The 16,060-nt window shown below is 42.0% G+C and overlaps 1 protein-coding gene across 1 annotated transcript in view; it reads right to left on the bottom strand.

Moving 5' to 3' along the window:
• The window catches only part of zdhhc9 (zDHHC palmitoyltransferase 9), a 23,867-nt gene extending 7,807 nt beyond the window's left edge, over positions 1-16,060 (bottom strand). The window contains exons 1-6 of the mRNA XM_028960130.1: positions 15,502-16,060; positions 5,430-5,590; positions 2,719-2,877; positions 2,078-2,215; positions 1,893-1,941; positions 1,222-1,324 (exon numbers count right to left, since the gene is read on the bottom strand). Of these exons, the coding sequence (XP_028815963.1) occupies positions 1,222-1,324; positions 1,893-1,941; positions 2,078-2,215; positions 2,719-2,877; positions 5,430-5,590; positions 15,502-15,671 (780 nt within the window). The 5' untranslated portion in view covers positions 15,672-16,060. The remainder of the gene's footprint in view (positions 1-1,221; positions 1,325-1,892; positions 1,942-2,077; positions 2,216-2,718; positions 2,878-5,429; positions 5,591-15,501) is intronic.

The following is a 16,060-nucleotide window of genomic DNA, read 5'->3' as shown; positions in this document are numbered from 1 at the left end:
ATTCAACAGCCCTCCCTGGGGTAACACTTGACCTAGTAAAAAGATCCGTAGAGGGATTTAAGGTGCCAGGTCCTTACAAGAATAAATAACGACTGTCCAGGTCGACTGCTCGGGTGAACGTCAAGGAAAATGTCTGGATCAACAGCTGGGGGTTTTAACTAGAATTAATTGATGCACGTTCTGTTTCTGCAACTCCTTGTTTGCCAGCTTACAAAAAATTATTCTTAGTGAAATGCAGATTATTAGTTGTACACATTACCTTTAGCGGTTAGAGAACATAAAATCACTTCCTTGTATTTTTAGATATAAGTCATTTTAGATATATTCTAAAGATGCTTGTTTTATTTGTATTACTATTTTGAGCCTTTTTGGCTCAGCATAGAATTCATGATCATGCCGAGTCTCTTCTTCTGTAACTGAGATGAACAAACGGAGGCGTCTGACAACACACTCTATAAATACAGAAGCACGTAAAGTGGAAGGTGTTGTCAGTGGAATCTGAAGTAAACAGCCAGTGTGGGGACGCAATTAATGCCAATCTGCTAATTAAATCTTTCCACTCAGCCAAATATGCGTCACATTTACAAAGCGGGTACAGAGAGCGTTCTCTTCCAGCCCGCCGTGATACGATTAGTGCTTTTCACGTTGCCTTTTAACTCTGTGCATATGTGTGTATCTTTCCACTACATTATGTAAAATTGGGGATGTTCTGCTGGTCCTCTAAGAAAGCTCTTACATACAAACAGGTTCCTTGGGCTGGTTTATAATACGGATGTTGCATCTTTGTGGTCCTCAAAATGTGTGTGTGTGTGTGTGTGTGTGCATGCAACATTACAATTAAATTAAAAAAAGAACACATAACGCAACATTATTTATAATATTTTTGTGAGGACAGGTTGTAACTACTCTGATGTAGCATAAACCTGACCCTATCATTAAACCTCCCTTCTGGGAAGCAACAAAGAGAAAGCTGTCCCCATATTTAATGAAATTTCATGTTTTCTTATCTTTATGAGGACATTTATAATACAGACACACACACACACACACACACACAAACACAATCGTCCTGTGTTGCAGCTGTGACCCGCTTGACTCTTTATACAAATGCCTCATCATGCTGCACTGACTTCATTGTTGCCAAGGTGACAGCAGTAAACCAGAACTAGCACATAAAGGAAAAGGAGAAGAGACTGGAGAGGTGGAGGAATAAAGACTCACATCCTCGTTGGTGGTCTGGTTCAGGGAGATCAGGTAGGTGTGAAACCCGGTCAATCCAACCACAGACCAGAGAGTGAAGAAACACACCAGCACTTCCAACACAGTGGAGGGTGGAGTCAAGGAACAAAAACGTCAAACGTCCCATCAACCCCTCCACTGCAAGTAGATTGGCAATGTAAATGGCTGACCAATCGAATTCTGAATTATGAGAGTGAGCAGAGACGGAGGATTCACAAACGCAAGAGCTCCGAAAGCCTAAATCCCTGCTGCAGCCCATACCTCCGTTTACCATGTTCTGTTGATTCCTTCAGGGCTTATGGAGAAATGGAGGCATTTTTACAACCAAATGATAATGACTTTTTCATGGTTTTATAAAGAAAACAAACACTCAGATCCACTGAAAAGAATCAACATGCGCTAACTTATTCTACCCCAGATATACAGCTACAGCTCAAAAAATGTTGAAAAAATAACATGATAATTAAGTAGTCATAAAGTGACATTATTTTTGTTATATATTGATAATTATAGCTGATAACTCATGAACATCAGACACTTATTTAATACAGAGAACACTGTGCCTTTTTGATTTAATTAAATAACCGAAATAAATAAATTAAGTCTATTTTTTGGAGATGAACTAGTGTGTAGTTAATATTTTACAAGGATATGTTCCAGGAGTCTCCTTCAGTGTGTTAACAAATCCAGAATCCACTGACCCTAAGGAGGAAAAAAGCATGGTCTTATAAATTAAATCTGTTAAGTATTAAATAGTCAGAAGTGTACACACACACACACGCACACACGCACACACGCACACGCACACGCACACACACAAACGTCATCAGCTACTCACGTAGCACCACATGGACGATGTCGAAGGCAAAGATGTAGATGGTGAGCAGGGACAGTGAGAGGGTGAACAGGTAGAAGTAGCGGTAGTTCCTCTTCCCCACACAGTTCCCCACCCAGGGGCAGTGATGGTCAAAGCGATCTGTCACAGACACACAGTATGATTTCCCTGCAGCCACTTCTCAATTTGTGAACATTTTTGGGGCTCGGCAATTCAACAAAAAAAAAAATTTACCCTGACATCAGCTACGTGTCACCACCAGATATTATTATAGTAAATCTGTCTTGGACAGGTTTGTACTTAAACTTCTGTTCTCAGACATGTAATTCAACAATCACTGTGTTTCACCTAATGGAAATAGTTTGCTTACAATTTTGTACGCTTATGACCATAATGAACGTCTATTAAATGAACGTCAATTAAATGAAAGGTATCCTGTTAAAAGGTTGGTGTGCCACAACAGTCTTTTCACCCAAAATGAGTTAATTGAGCAAGACATCTCTCTTACAAAATTAATATTAAAACATTAGAACCATAATAAATCTTTTGGTACTTAAGTACAATTGAAGGCAAAGGCTTTTTGTACTTTTAGTCAAGTGGTGTTTTAAATGGAGTAAAATGCCGTCAGACAATCCAACACTCACCCACACAGTTGTCACAGATGCTGCAATGGGACGCCCGCGGTGGGCGGAAGATCTTGCAGGTGTAGCAGTACTTCAGCTTCACGATCTGACTGTTGATCTGCACGTTCCTGATGCGGGGCGGGGGCCGCTGTCCCGCAGGCACGTTCGCATTGGCCGCCTCTGTCGTGTGTGGGAAGGGATTAGAGAGGAGTGAAACACAGTCTTCCACAGCAAGTGGAATTCTCTTACTATAATTTATTTATTATTATTTACGATTATTATTTATTAGCAGGGTTGTTCATGAAATCAGTGCGTTTCAAGCGTTCAGCGAATAGCCATTTGGAAGCAGTTATTTGACTGAACCTCACGTCATTACTGCGGTTTACAACCCAGTGACATTGAGAAGCGTGACTTTCTGTGCTCGGTTATGTTGAGCATATGCTGCGCCACACACTCTTATCCTCTTATCAACCGAGTTCATATCAGCAATACAGGCTTTTCAAAAATTAACCCTAATTCCTTATAATGAGTAGACAACACTGATCACTGACCCTCTTTTCTGCTCGCACCTTTGTGAAATTCACTCATAAGGAACTGACAGTCTTCTACTGCCTTCCCATAAAAGTAGTTACTAAGTATAGACTCAAACAATATCAAGGCATTCATCAATGAACGTGTTCTTTTAGCCCAAGAACAAAGGCATCCTTGCAAAAACTGAGTTTTTGTTGTTTTAATATATCTTGTAGGAAATAAACTTTAGATCAACTGTAGATAAATAACAAAATTCATTTTTTAATATTGTGATTCATCCATTCGCTGAATGCGTGTCTGGACTTGACTCACAAGCCAACCATGTTTATGTCCTTTAACATTCTAGAACAAAAATAGAACACAGCAGAGAGTTGGCCAACATCGTGCCGTGAATGCCTGAAAAAAAGCTTCCTCGCAATTTTTCAAAAATCCTTTTGAACATATCACACTGCTCGGGCAGCGGTAAGATGAACATAAAATGTATATTATAATCATATTATTTTGTTCTGTGCCATCACTGATCAAAATAATTGCAAAACAATAATTGAGTTGAGATCACTCACATAATGTCATATTGCTGAAGGGTGGAGAATAGACACATAGTTTGATTAGTATAGAATTTGATTAATATTGATAGTGTGTTGGAACCGGAGGTCATTTAGGGTTTGGTCTGGAAATCACTGCCTCTGTCTACATTCTTATCCGTTTTCAGGAAAGGGGGCATCACCCACAGGAAGCCATTACTTCTCCGCCACTTCCATTACGTTTTCCGGAATGATCCCTCATGCATTAGCACTGCTGCGGCACCAGGTCATTAGCAGTCTATGGTGACAAATCCCTGCCCTGACCAGCTCGGATACTGTCATCCTCCTTCATAAATGGTCAAGACAACTTAAGCACTTAAGCGCAATGACAAGCAGTCAAAAATGGGGGGGCTGTAAATGATGCCATTTTATGAAACCACACAGCCACATAGCATATTGTTCCAGGCAAACACACTATGGTGAGGTCAGAAATCACAAAAGACCAATTCTGTACAGCGTGAATATGAACCAGCCATAATCAGAAGATTATGGAAAAATATTACACCCTGTAATTGAGGCTCTCAATCAAATTAGTCTCTGTTGATGGAGGAGGGACCAATCAAGGGCACCCCCAACCCCAACCGCCCCCCACCCCCGGAAGCCTGAGTTGCACACGGTGCTGTTCCTTAGAGCTGAGGGCGATGCAAGTTGGATGAGATGAGGGTCCCTTCACAGAACACTTTATAAACGCTAACAAACATGAATAAATCAGAGGAAAGGGGCTCGCTTGAGCGTCACCGCACCCGCTCCATAATTAATGCCCCGAAACAAGGCTGCTGAACCCAATGCCCTGTCCCCTCCACCAGTGGTTAGAGGGCTGGTGAAATTAGGCTTTTTGAGGACTCCATCCAGTCTAGTCTTGATACCGGATGCAGCCCCAATAAAAGTGGTGGCAATGGTGGCCTAGCGGATAAGGAAGCGGCCCCGTAATCAAATCCCGGTCCACAAGGTCCCCACACACGCTGCCCACATGGGTGCCCACTACTCACCAAGGGTGATGGGTTAAAAGCAGAGGACATTTCTTTGTGTGCACCATGTTCTGTGCTGCAGTGTTTCACAATGACAATCACATAACACCAAAGATTTAGAACAAGTCTCACGCTAGAGGTGGGCTATATCATATATTCATTAAAATTTCATTTCCAAAAGCTACATCAGTGTAGGGGTGGGCGACATGTACAATATACATATTTCTCTCGGCTTGCTCCAAATGCAATGTAGTAAAGGACTATATTGTGTACATTGAGTATATACAGTACAGGCCCTTCTCATTCTATGTGTTTTCTTTAGTTTCATGACCATTTACATTGCTAGATTCTCACTGAAGGCATCAAAACTATGAATGAACACATGATCATCTACAGATCTGTGGTCCAGCAGAACCTATGAACCAGATCAATATTATACTTTGGGTTAAAATAAAAGCATTTTGTTAAATTACTTATATTAGTGTCATATTATGCAATAAATGGCTGAATATTAGCATTTTTACAGTGATTTAGAGGATTTTTTTTTATTTTTAGGCCATATAAGCCAGCTCCATAGGACGCAGTCTGGAACAGCAAATTTGAGCTTTCACCACCCATTATTACAAGTCGATTGAGTGTATAAACCCACCAATTTCCATCTCAATGAAAGTAGCCTCTTCAGGGAGAGCACGTGGCAGCACTCCCGGGTCGCTGAAGCTGGTCCTCAGCAGCATGGCCATGACAAAGAGGAACAGAAGGATGGCGAATACAGGGATGGCAGGAGAGAGGTGAAGAGCCAGGTACGGACATCTGCGGAAAATTAAAAGAAAATGTTCTTTTATTAGCGCAAAAGGGAAGCACATTTCCAGCATGACAGTAAGACTAAGAAGTAAAAATATTATGATTTTCTGAGATCAGTCATTTGTGATGTATTGCAATGTCAAATTAAACATCTTTAATTTTATGAAAAAATAAGTGTAGGTGTATGTTTCTGCTTGAATGTCCTTACCGATGTAATTCATAGAAGCAGAAAATGAAGCAGGCCATAGAATTGAACCCTGTGGGACACCATTACATTTATGTCATAAAACACTACACACTACATTACACCAAATTATCTGAACCATTTAATGGCATTAGGAGCAGAACCAAAATTTTGTTGAAGTTTGTTCAGACACTGAATAAAATGATTTTAGGCCATATAACCCTATTAATCTATTTCATGATTGTTAGAATAAAATCACTGTTATTTGCGTCCTTTTAATAGGTAAGGGCATTACTGGTCCAGGAAAACAATATCCTGTATAGAAGGCATGGAAAGGTTCAATTCAAGCTGTGACAGCCATAATGTTCTAAACACTAATCAGTAGTACTGTGCAGTGTAAACAGTATGAAATATAAATTTGGCCAACAGGAGAGATTTTGATTATACTGCCCTACTGCAGAATCCAAGGTTGCATTTGTTTTGGAAATGAGTGAGCACACAGAGTGCACAGCAGTGTTTCCACAAATCCTTAAAAGTCTTAAATTCGACTTAAAGTCTTTAAATCAAGGTCTTAAAAAAAAAAAAAAAAAAGTCTTAAAATCATGGCCTTAAATATCATGACTAAATGACCAGTAATCCTGAAATCCAGAGATTAAAGGTCTTAAAAATCATGCAAACCCAATAAATTAAATGAAGCAAGCCTTCAACCTGCCAATAATCTGCTGGTCACAGCACGCTGCGTACTTGCATGGAAATGGCCAGGGGCGGTCCTAGCCTGTTTGGTGCCTGGTGCAAGGCCAAATTTTGTGAATATGATGGTTATGAATGGATGGTGCCACGACGAAGGCTAAACAAAGCGTAAAGCCGCTCTGTGTTTTCATGGCCCGTGTTCCCAGTGCCTGATGCAAGGCCATAATTTTAAAAATATGAACAAGCATAATGTTTTCTGACAGTATTTTTTATGTAAACTCTACAGCTGAATACAGAAAATCCCAAAATTTTATATAATCACTCGCGTCATACAAATACCTGGTATTTCACTCGCCTTATGGGTGTGACAGAAAGTCCACTTTCATTAGACTTGCCCAGATTTATCTGGTATATGGTTATGTTATATGTTGATGTATCTATAAAACGTTTACTATGCAGCGCCTTTGCTATGGACACGTTACCCTTTCAAAAACAGTTACGTTTAAATTTACTTATGCGATTTATCCTGTCTACACTCTATGGTTCAATTTATATCGCAACATGAATTTTATGCCATATCGCAAAGTGATTGCAGTGATTACAATGCTTTTACCTGAAGCCTTAATCTTGAGACAATATTTACTGTCCTCCTCCCTCCCCATTCAGTGCCTAACTCGCACAAACGGCAGAGCCGCTTCCTCCTTCGTCGTGAGCACTGTGGGCAGAAAACATTAAGCCCTGCAGCAGATTGGCAGTCTCCACCGGCCACTGCACTAAAAAGCTATTTATAGAGGAAACGGCAAGCTTCTCCCAGCCCGCGCGGAGGGCAGCAGCTCTACAGCATTTCAGTGTAATGTATGGATAATATATCGTCAATGCAGGCCTGCTTAACGTTGCACAGCCCGTGAAGAGATTAAGGGTGTGTCCTGGATCGTCTTTCCCGTCTTTTCACAAAAGGCTGCGTTCAGGATACCAATGCGGGAAGAACACGAAATCAGTTCTCCTTTATGTCAACATCACCCTTTTGCAATACTAACCAAAACCACCACCCGACCAGTTCGCCTGCTTCCAGTGATTTGTTAGCTTTGCAAAATCTTTTTTTGTGATTAGGTGCCAAGTCATGCCAGTTGGAAAAAAGCCAGGAGCCAGCATTCCTAAACAGAGGAAAACACTTGCTGCATCAGACAAATGGCAGCAGACTTGTACAACAGGTTTGATGTGTGCGGTACAGGCCAAAAGTTTGGGGTGAGCTGGACTGCAGAGTGAAGGCAAAGGGGCCAACAAGTGCTAAACACCTCTGGGAACTCCTTCAAAAACCATTTCAGGTGACGACCTCTTGAAGCTCATCGAGAGAATGCCAAGAGTGTTCAAAGCAGTAATCAGAGCAAAGGGCGGCTATTTTGAAGAAACTAGAAGATGAATGTGTTCATTCATAGTTTTGATGCCTTCAGTGAGAATCTACCAATGTAAATGGTCATGAAAATAAAGAAAACACATTGAATGAGAAGGTTTGTCCACACTTTTGGCCTGTACTGTATGTCTCATCACCTTCAGTTTCAACCCGATTGCAAAAAGAATCCCTTAATTCTCCAAATTCTTTTCTTTTATAGCTTCATTATCATCATTTCACAGAAATGTGCTTTTATGGGAGATATTTGGTCCAGTCTGGCTGACCGCCCCGCCCACTTCCACAGCTATGTGCAACAAAAGGTTACACATTCAACATGGTCCAGAGGCCAATGTGATAAAACTCAGAGGTTATAAAATGCAAATGGCATGGGCCTGTATCAAACTAAATCTTATTGTTGTGCCCAGTAGCAGAAGTATTTCAATTAGGATATCAAACTTGCAGAAGTGTAGAGCATTATTAGGCTTTTAAAGACATTTGAAACGTTGCTTTTACAGGCAATGCCTGTCCATGTAGTCATATGTTATTGGATTTTGTGTTTTGTGTACTTCGGTACTGCAGGTATTTACAGGTTACTCTCGGACCTACTCAGTGGGCGTGGCAAAATATCAGCTGACACAGGCCCTTTCATTGAGCTACAAGGCATAATGCATTTTTATCTTGGCGAGGGGAAGAGAGAAACCCCACCCCAGGCTATGGGGGTTGCAATAAATGAATTGTGAAAGCGAGGCTTGAAACATAAGCCATGGGGAAGGAAAAAAAGGTTTCGGAAAGATCAACCACAGGGATGAGTGTTACGTCAACCACACTTTACATAATAGGTTAACCAACCCTAAAACCTCTGGTGGCTTGCAGTGGAAACACGTTGCACGGTGCCACGCCACACGTCCCTGCTGTCAACAAATGCTAAATGTTTATTTCATTACAGAGGTACAGATTAACCCCATTCTTTTGCTGCTCAGTATCTTTAAAGGGTAGATTTACACAGTTCTGGAGGTCGGCGTCCTTTTTTTATTTAAGCAGAATCATTCCTCACCAAACACAGGCACACACACAAACGCAAACAGCGACAGAGTCAGAATACAGAGCAGGATCGCAGAGCCGGTCGATAAAAGTTTCCACTGCCAGCTGAAGCCTTAGAGGACGATGGCTGAAAGCATTGGCCATCGCTTATCGAGGTGAAAAAAACAGCAGTCAATTCTCTGAGAGGGGTCAGCCAAAGCACATGCTTATCTGTGGTGTGTATCAGCATCATGATGATGCATATCCTCCATGCTGATGACTGGTAAGCATCACAAATTCTATAATCCCAGACCTCTCTCCGGACTTTGACCAACCGCTGGGGAGCGTTCCATCTCCAGATCGATAAGAAGGAGCAAAGGAGACTTTAAAACATCAGCAGAGGCATCATTGCTCATGTCTGGTTATCTGTGTAATTTCAACCCGAACATCGGGGGCCTGAGATTTATTAACACTCCATTCGAATAATGAACCGCCTAACTGGGCCTGTAAAAGTGGCCACATTTGACAGTGGCACTAAATCCAGGATAAATGTGCTGTCCACCATTACAGAGATATGACATTACATGCCAACTATGCAAATTCTGTTTAATCGTGCTGAGACAGTTTCTCAATTAAGTGTATTCGGCTTCTGCATTTTAAAAGTGGAATTCTCTAGTGCCTTCTCTAACATTAGATCAGTTCCTGAAAATTGTTTCTCTACCATTATACTATGACCTAGCTGAATTTTGATTGGTTGGAAAGTCCATTAAAACCATACGCAGCGATTAGTGGCAGTAAAGTTTAATTAGTGTTGTGAATTACTGTAAAGGTCCCATGACATGAAAATTTCACTTTGTGAGATTATTTAACATTAATTCGAGTTCCCCTTGCCTGTCTATGGTTCTGCAGTGGCCAGAAATGCTTTTGTAATTCTACTTCACCATTCAGAGAGCTCAGATGGTGAGATCTGGAATTTGGCCCCTTATGATGTCATATGGGGAAAGGTTACCTCCCGTAATGCTTTGCCCACCCAGGGAATGTCCCACCCCTGCCCCCAAAAAAGTGCTTAACATTACCCATATGAAAAACCAATTAAATTACTTATTTTTAATATACAAAATATAAATTATATATTATTTTAAATTTTAACTAACCATTCAAATACATCCTGGGCAACAACTTCTGGGGCTTCTCCATCTGGATCAGGTTCTAGGTCAAACTGGAAAGCTTGAATGACTGTGTGCGCCATTGCCAAACATTAGCGCATGGTACCGTGGCCAAAAGCAGGCCACACCCCACAAAAATTCCAGTCAAAAAGTAGTCCTAGTAGTGACTCTGGCTGCCTGGTCTGAGCACAGCGTCTCTCCAGGGAGGAGTTCAGTCTCGTCCACATGTACCTCACGAGCAGATAAACGATTGTGTTCTGGTGGCGATCACCCGACACCACAAATGGCAGAAAAACGCCTGGTTTGAACGTCCAAGTGACGATAACTCTCACTGACATATTTAAAACCATAATACCAAATAATGCAGAAAACTTTATGCGATGCATCGCAATGCGTCGATAATAGTAATCAAATTGAATCGTGAGACCAGTGACGGTTCAGACCTCAACGAATTACCCAGAAGTCCCCCTGAATCACCATATAGGGTTAAGCGCCTTGCTCAGGCACAGAGGTGGTGAACCTGTGAATTTATAGCCGAGTTTGTTACTAGGATATGACATCTATTGTGCCCTAAAGCTCTGAAAGTTTAATCAATATATTTTCCCTATGCCTCTTCCTATTAAGTGGTGAGACTGTGCTGATGCATGATATGCAATAATCAGACATGCAGTACAGTATTACAATGCTGTTTTGTCCATAAACTGCATTGTAATGTAACGCAGGCCACTCACCTAAGCAGAAAAATGTCAATTCGGGTTCATGCAGTGTGTAAATTGTGGCAACACAAATTCTGGCAGATCAGTCAAAGGCGCATAAATATAAAAAAACGGATGCATGATTTAGACGTACAAAAGAGGGAAAAAAAGGGTATGTCCAATATGCCACGGCACAGTCAAGGGAAGTAGAGACTCCACAGCACCAGCACAAAAGATGTCATTCACACCATATTTTTTTTATTTGGACACTATGAATGAAAGTGAAGTGATTGTCATTGTGATACGCTGCAGCACAGCACACGGTGCACAATGAAATGTGACCTCTGCTTTTAACCCATCACCCTTAATGACAGGCGCCCGGGGACGGTACTTTGCTCAGTGGCGCCTCAATATGATCCCCAAAGGCCAAGAAAAGGCCAAAATGATGAACAGATGGAGATCCGTGCCCATAAACGCCTGATATGGACAGGAGGCATAAACATTCATAGACCTTTTAGTTTTGCAATGCAAAGTCCATAAAAGGTTAACCCTGCAATGACTATAATGTGCAGTGCCAATTCTGTCAGATCGGCTCTCCGCGCAAAGCAATGAAATTTGCATCAGCTCTGTCCCTCAGCGCGAGACGAGATCTCGTATGAGACGCACAAATAAAAACACGCTCCAGGGAACTGGGAACACAGTCGCTCCAAAACGGGCCATGAAAACACAGAGCGGCTTTACGCTTTGTTTAGCCTTCGTCGTGGCACCATTCATTCATAACCATCATGGCTAAATATTCACATAACTGCAGCTGCAGGTACATCAGTGATATTGTACACATTCCCCTATAGTTGTATTATATTTTCATTATCCATCACACCTTGCAGCAACTCCTCAGATAATCTCAGTTCTCACACCAAGCAGGGCATAGGACGCGATTACGGCACGCTTAGGTCCAAAATACAGTGTCCCGGCGAAACCGTGGCGCGATTGGTGCAAGAGAGGTTCAAAGTCGGCCATCGTCACGTCCCTGCTGTCACTTTCTGACTATGTCAAAGTGTGTGCTGCTGCGACCTACTTCCGCTGCCTAGCAAGTAAGAATGCAACGTAAAGTAAGATCTTTATAATTGGGGGGGTGAATTAAAGAAACTGAGTTTCCTCCTTCGCTGACTCTCTTATCTCTTTTTTATATTAAAAGAACGATTTCCAGTGTTCCCTCCCTCTTCACATGCTGCTGATGTTCTTCTATACTCACTTCCATCATAGCCTGTAATTCAGTCATCGTACAGTCTAGAGTTGTTTTTGGCGGCCTGTGTTTTAGCCTAGTCTTTGTGTCAAGCTGTCATTTTAGTCATGTCCAGACTCATTTTAGCCTAGTCAGGTGTCAGTCAACTAAAAGTCTGAGCATTTTAGTCATCTATGAATATTTTAGTCTAGTTTTAGTTAAAGAAAATATATGTATTTATGTTTAGAAATTTCATTTTTTAGTAATGCAATTATATTTGACCCAGTCAATATAATACAAGTACCTATTAGAACAGACAAAAACAACATTTTCTTTTTAGTCAAACCAATTTCATAATTAAACAAGGTTATCTTATTTAATGTATGATTATATTATTGTTACTCCATAGACTCAAGAATACTCTACATCCATAGATGTAGAGAACCACGCTCTGATTTGTTCCATGTTCTTCGACCACGCGTTCCGTTTTCTTTTCCACTTCATTGTAAAGAAAGAGTGTCCAAAAATCGTTTCACTGTTTTCTCCCGGCCATCAGAAGTATCCTGAAATCGAATTAATTGCGTATTGCAGAAATGACGTCATCTGTGCAACCAGATGGGAGATATAGGACACTGAAACCACAATATAATGTGGTTAAACGAGAGGAAATAATTATATTGTTTTTGTCAACGAAAATGAAGAGGTATTTTAGTATAGTCTTTATCTTGTAAACCATATTTAGTCTCGTTTTTATCCATCAACAATATTACATGATATATTTTGTTATAGTTATCGCCACATTGAAGAAAACAACACTTCTTTAGTCCCAGGTTTATTAGGCCACGTTTAATGATTTTATAAGAGTGTTGAAGTTGTGGACAATTTTATTCTATTAGTTCTTATTAACGCATTTCGTTCTTACAATTCAATGCAAATATGATGTTTGATGCTGTAAAATATATATTGTATATTATTTATTTCTTATTTAGGCAAAACTCACAAGCAGTATTTAACAAGGCCTACTGTTGAGACCCCCACACTTTTGTCCTCCTGTTACGCCCCCCAAACCCCATGAACTCAGTTTGCTTGTGACCACAACGTCCCAGACCCACTTCCTGTTGTGTTTGTGCGCCGCTGCTTCACACGCTATGCTTGTGCTTGGATGACATGATGTTACACCTCCTTTGATGCTGATCATTATGATTTCAAGGAATCAAAATGCACAAAAAAAGCCTAAAAAAATGGAGCCTAATTTGGTCGCAAATTACTGGAAGGGCTGTGACGCCGCCTTCCACCCCGCAGCTCCTCCTCCATCCCTCCGGCAGCGAGCCCGTCGCTCCCGGCAGAGCGGCGCAGCCCGGGGGGTGGGGGGGAGGTGAAGAGGCAGCCGGCCCGACGAGAACAACCAGAGTGACAAACCCTGAAACCTGCCTGGAGACCCACCCTTCGAACTCTACCCATCGTTCTTCAATTCATCATTTGAAAACTAAATTCTGGATACGTTTGGGACCAAGACGGGTTTTTGGGTATTTTTTTTTAGCTCGGCCGACCTGCCCCCACCCATCACCCAATGATCGCAGGGAGATGAGATGCCTACCCAGCTGTTTTTGGACTCAATCCAGCCCATCTACAAGGACACAGTGTCTCTTCTGTACTCTCCGAGATCTGAGATCTTACTCTCCGGTGATTTGTAGCACAGACCCGGACAAAGAACAAACCCCCAAACCCAAAATGAGGCCGTCTGATGGAATTTCACAGATAATGAACAAACTCAATTAGTCACTGAGAACAAAGGGAAGTCTGAAAACTGCCCAGAAAGAAAAATTATGGCTAGATAGAAGATCTGTTTAACGAGGGCGTAATAGAACGTATCATTGTTTTTATGTTCATCGTAAAGAGTTATTAAGACGAGCAGAAGTTGCGACGTGTGCTGCTGCTGCTGGGTTGGTGGGCAGGAGGCCGGCCTGAAATGGCTCAGTAATGGACCGTTTTGAATTACACCCTGGTCCTGCCAGTTCAGCCGCCATGTTAATATCCCGTCGCCATGGTGGCGTAATTATGGCCAATCGCAATACGAACGGCGCATGCTAACGATCGGCTTGCGATTAGCCGCTGCTGGCGTGTTGGGAGGGCCTCACCTACAGAAGCTGGATTCAGTCCAGCTGAACAACGCTTGGATTTTTACCCTACAGCTGGGTTAGAAGGGTGTTGAGAAGATTAGAGTTGACCACCCAGGACTGTGTAAACGTAAAACAAAAATCTTTACATTTGCCATAACCTTCTATTGATCCAAGACCTATGGACAGCGGCCAAGAACGAGTTAAGCCTCACACACCCATCATCAGTGAACCCTGAGGTCACTACCACCAACACACACACATTTGCAGGTCATAGGAAGACATTCATAAATACTGCTGTTGTCCAGTTTGACTAAAGGACATTTATTACCAGGCTCATTTAAATATTAACGGGATCTGTGACGTAGCCTTGAGAAAAACATCGGCACTATATCCATAGTGATAAGTTGCGATATTTTACATGGTGATATTGTATTTACATTATTGTATCGATATTGTATCGATACGATATTTTAGTATAGAAATTTTGTCCACCGGGTGGTGCTAGTGAGCGTTTTCTTTACAACCCCCACTCCTTGTAGATTTACATTTCACATTTACAGCATTTATCAGACACCCATATCCAGAGAGACTTACGATCAGCAGTTACAGGGACAGACCCCCCCAGGGGACACTTGGGGTCCAGTGTCTTGCTCAGGGACACCATGGTAGTAAGTGGGATTTGAACCTGGGTCTTCTGGAGTGTTACCCACTATACAGCATCATGTATTTCAGCTGTTTTTACATTTTCAGTGAACAGTGAAATATCGCAATATGCTCAGTATCACAATATATCGTGATATAATCATATTGTGACCCGTGTATGTCGTGATACGTATCATATCGAGAGATCCTTGCCAATACGCACCCCTGATCAGTGCTGTAAAAATATTAGTACAATTTTTTAATCAGGATGGACTTTATTATGGTCCACGTGTCTTATAGGTTGAACTCGATTACCGCTGCTGTAGGGTTTCTCCACTGCTGCTTAATACAGTGTCAGAATATGGTATTACTTTGCACTGTATTGTCTCCGGTTACATTTAAATATGTCCAATTTACAGTAGTGTCTAAACTATTACATCACATTACATTGTTTGGTATTATTTGTTATATGTTGAAGCTCGTTGAAGCTGCAGATGATCTTTGTGGGTTTTTTTTTTTTAATTGATATTTTCACAGTAGTTTCTCCACCGCTGCTCGCGTGTACATGCCAAACACAACCATATTAAAACTCGGAAATAATCACGATTAATCTACGACTAATCAGCCTGTCGCAGACATGGATTCCGTAAAAAAAGGTTACAGACCGACACCACCGTATAGTGCACAGCATGATAAAAACATGATGTTGTGCTTCTTCAGCATCTAGGCTTCGGCTCGTGTCGTTTTACTATGATGGTGATGATGATGATGATGATGATCGGACTCACTCGAAGGCGAAGAAGAGCGCGCAGGTCCCGACGATGAGGAACAGGGTGAGGTAGAAGACGCCCTTCTGGCGGGCCATCATCACCCGGCCGTCGCAGCAGAACGTGTTCTTGCCCGGCAGCTTCTCCCACCTCCGGCTCGCCGCCTTCTTGCTGATCATCACCGCCGACATGACGGCTCGGATGGTTACTCGCCCGGGCGGCCGCACACAGTCATTTTACACGGCGCACACACACACACACAAAAAAAAAAAACGAAAAAGAGGAAGAATCGCATCAGGGTTCGGGACGGAGTTTATCCATTTTCCCGCCTCGCGTCCAATCAAAGTTCCCCTGTGAATGGCCGCGTCGGACCCGCTCCTGCTAGCGAGAAACTGGACCTTGACCGGCTGACATTCCCGTCGCTCCTGACAAAAAAAAGGTGCAAATACGCAAATGTAGATTTATATGGACATGCGTATTTTGCCGGGTTTCTTTTTTGGAATTTCAAGGAGATACGAGAGCGGCTGGATCTGACGACGTTCCGGCAAATCCCGCAGGGCGCGAGGCGCGCTCGATTCTG

This window comes from Denticeps clupeoides, chromosome 18 (assembly GCF_900700375.1).
Source record: "Denticeps clupeoides chromosome 18, fDenClu1.1, whole genome shotgun sequence".
In the NCBI taxonomy this organism is placed as follows: domain Eukaryota; kingdom Metazoa; phylum Chordata; class Actinopteri; order Clupeiformes; family Denticipitidae; genus Denticeps; species Denticeps clupeoides.
This window is presented reverse-complemented; position numbering and strand designations above follow the sequence as displayed.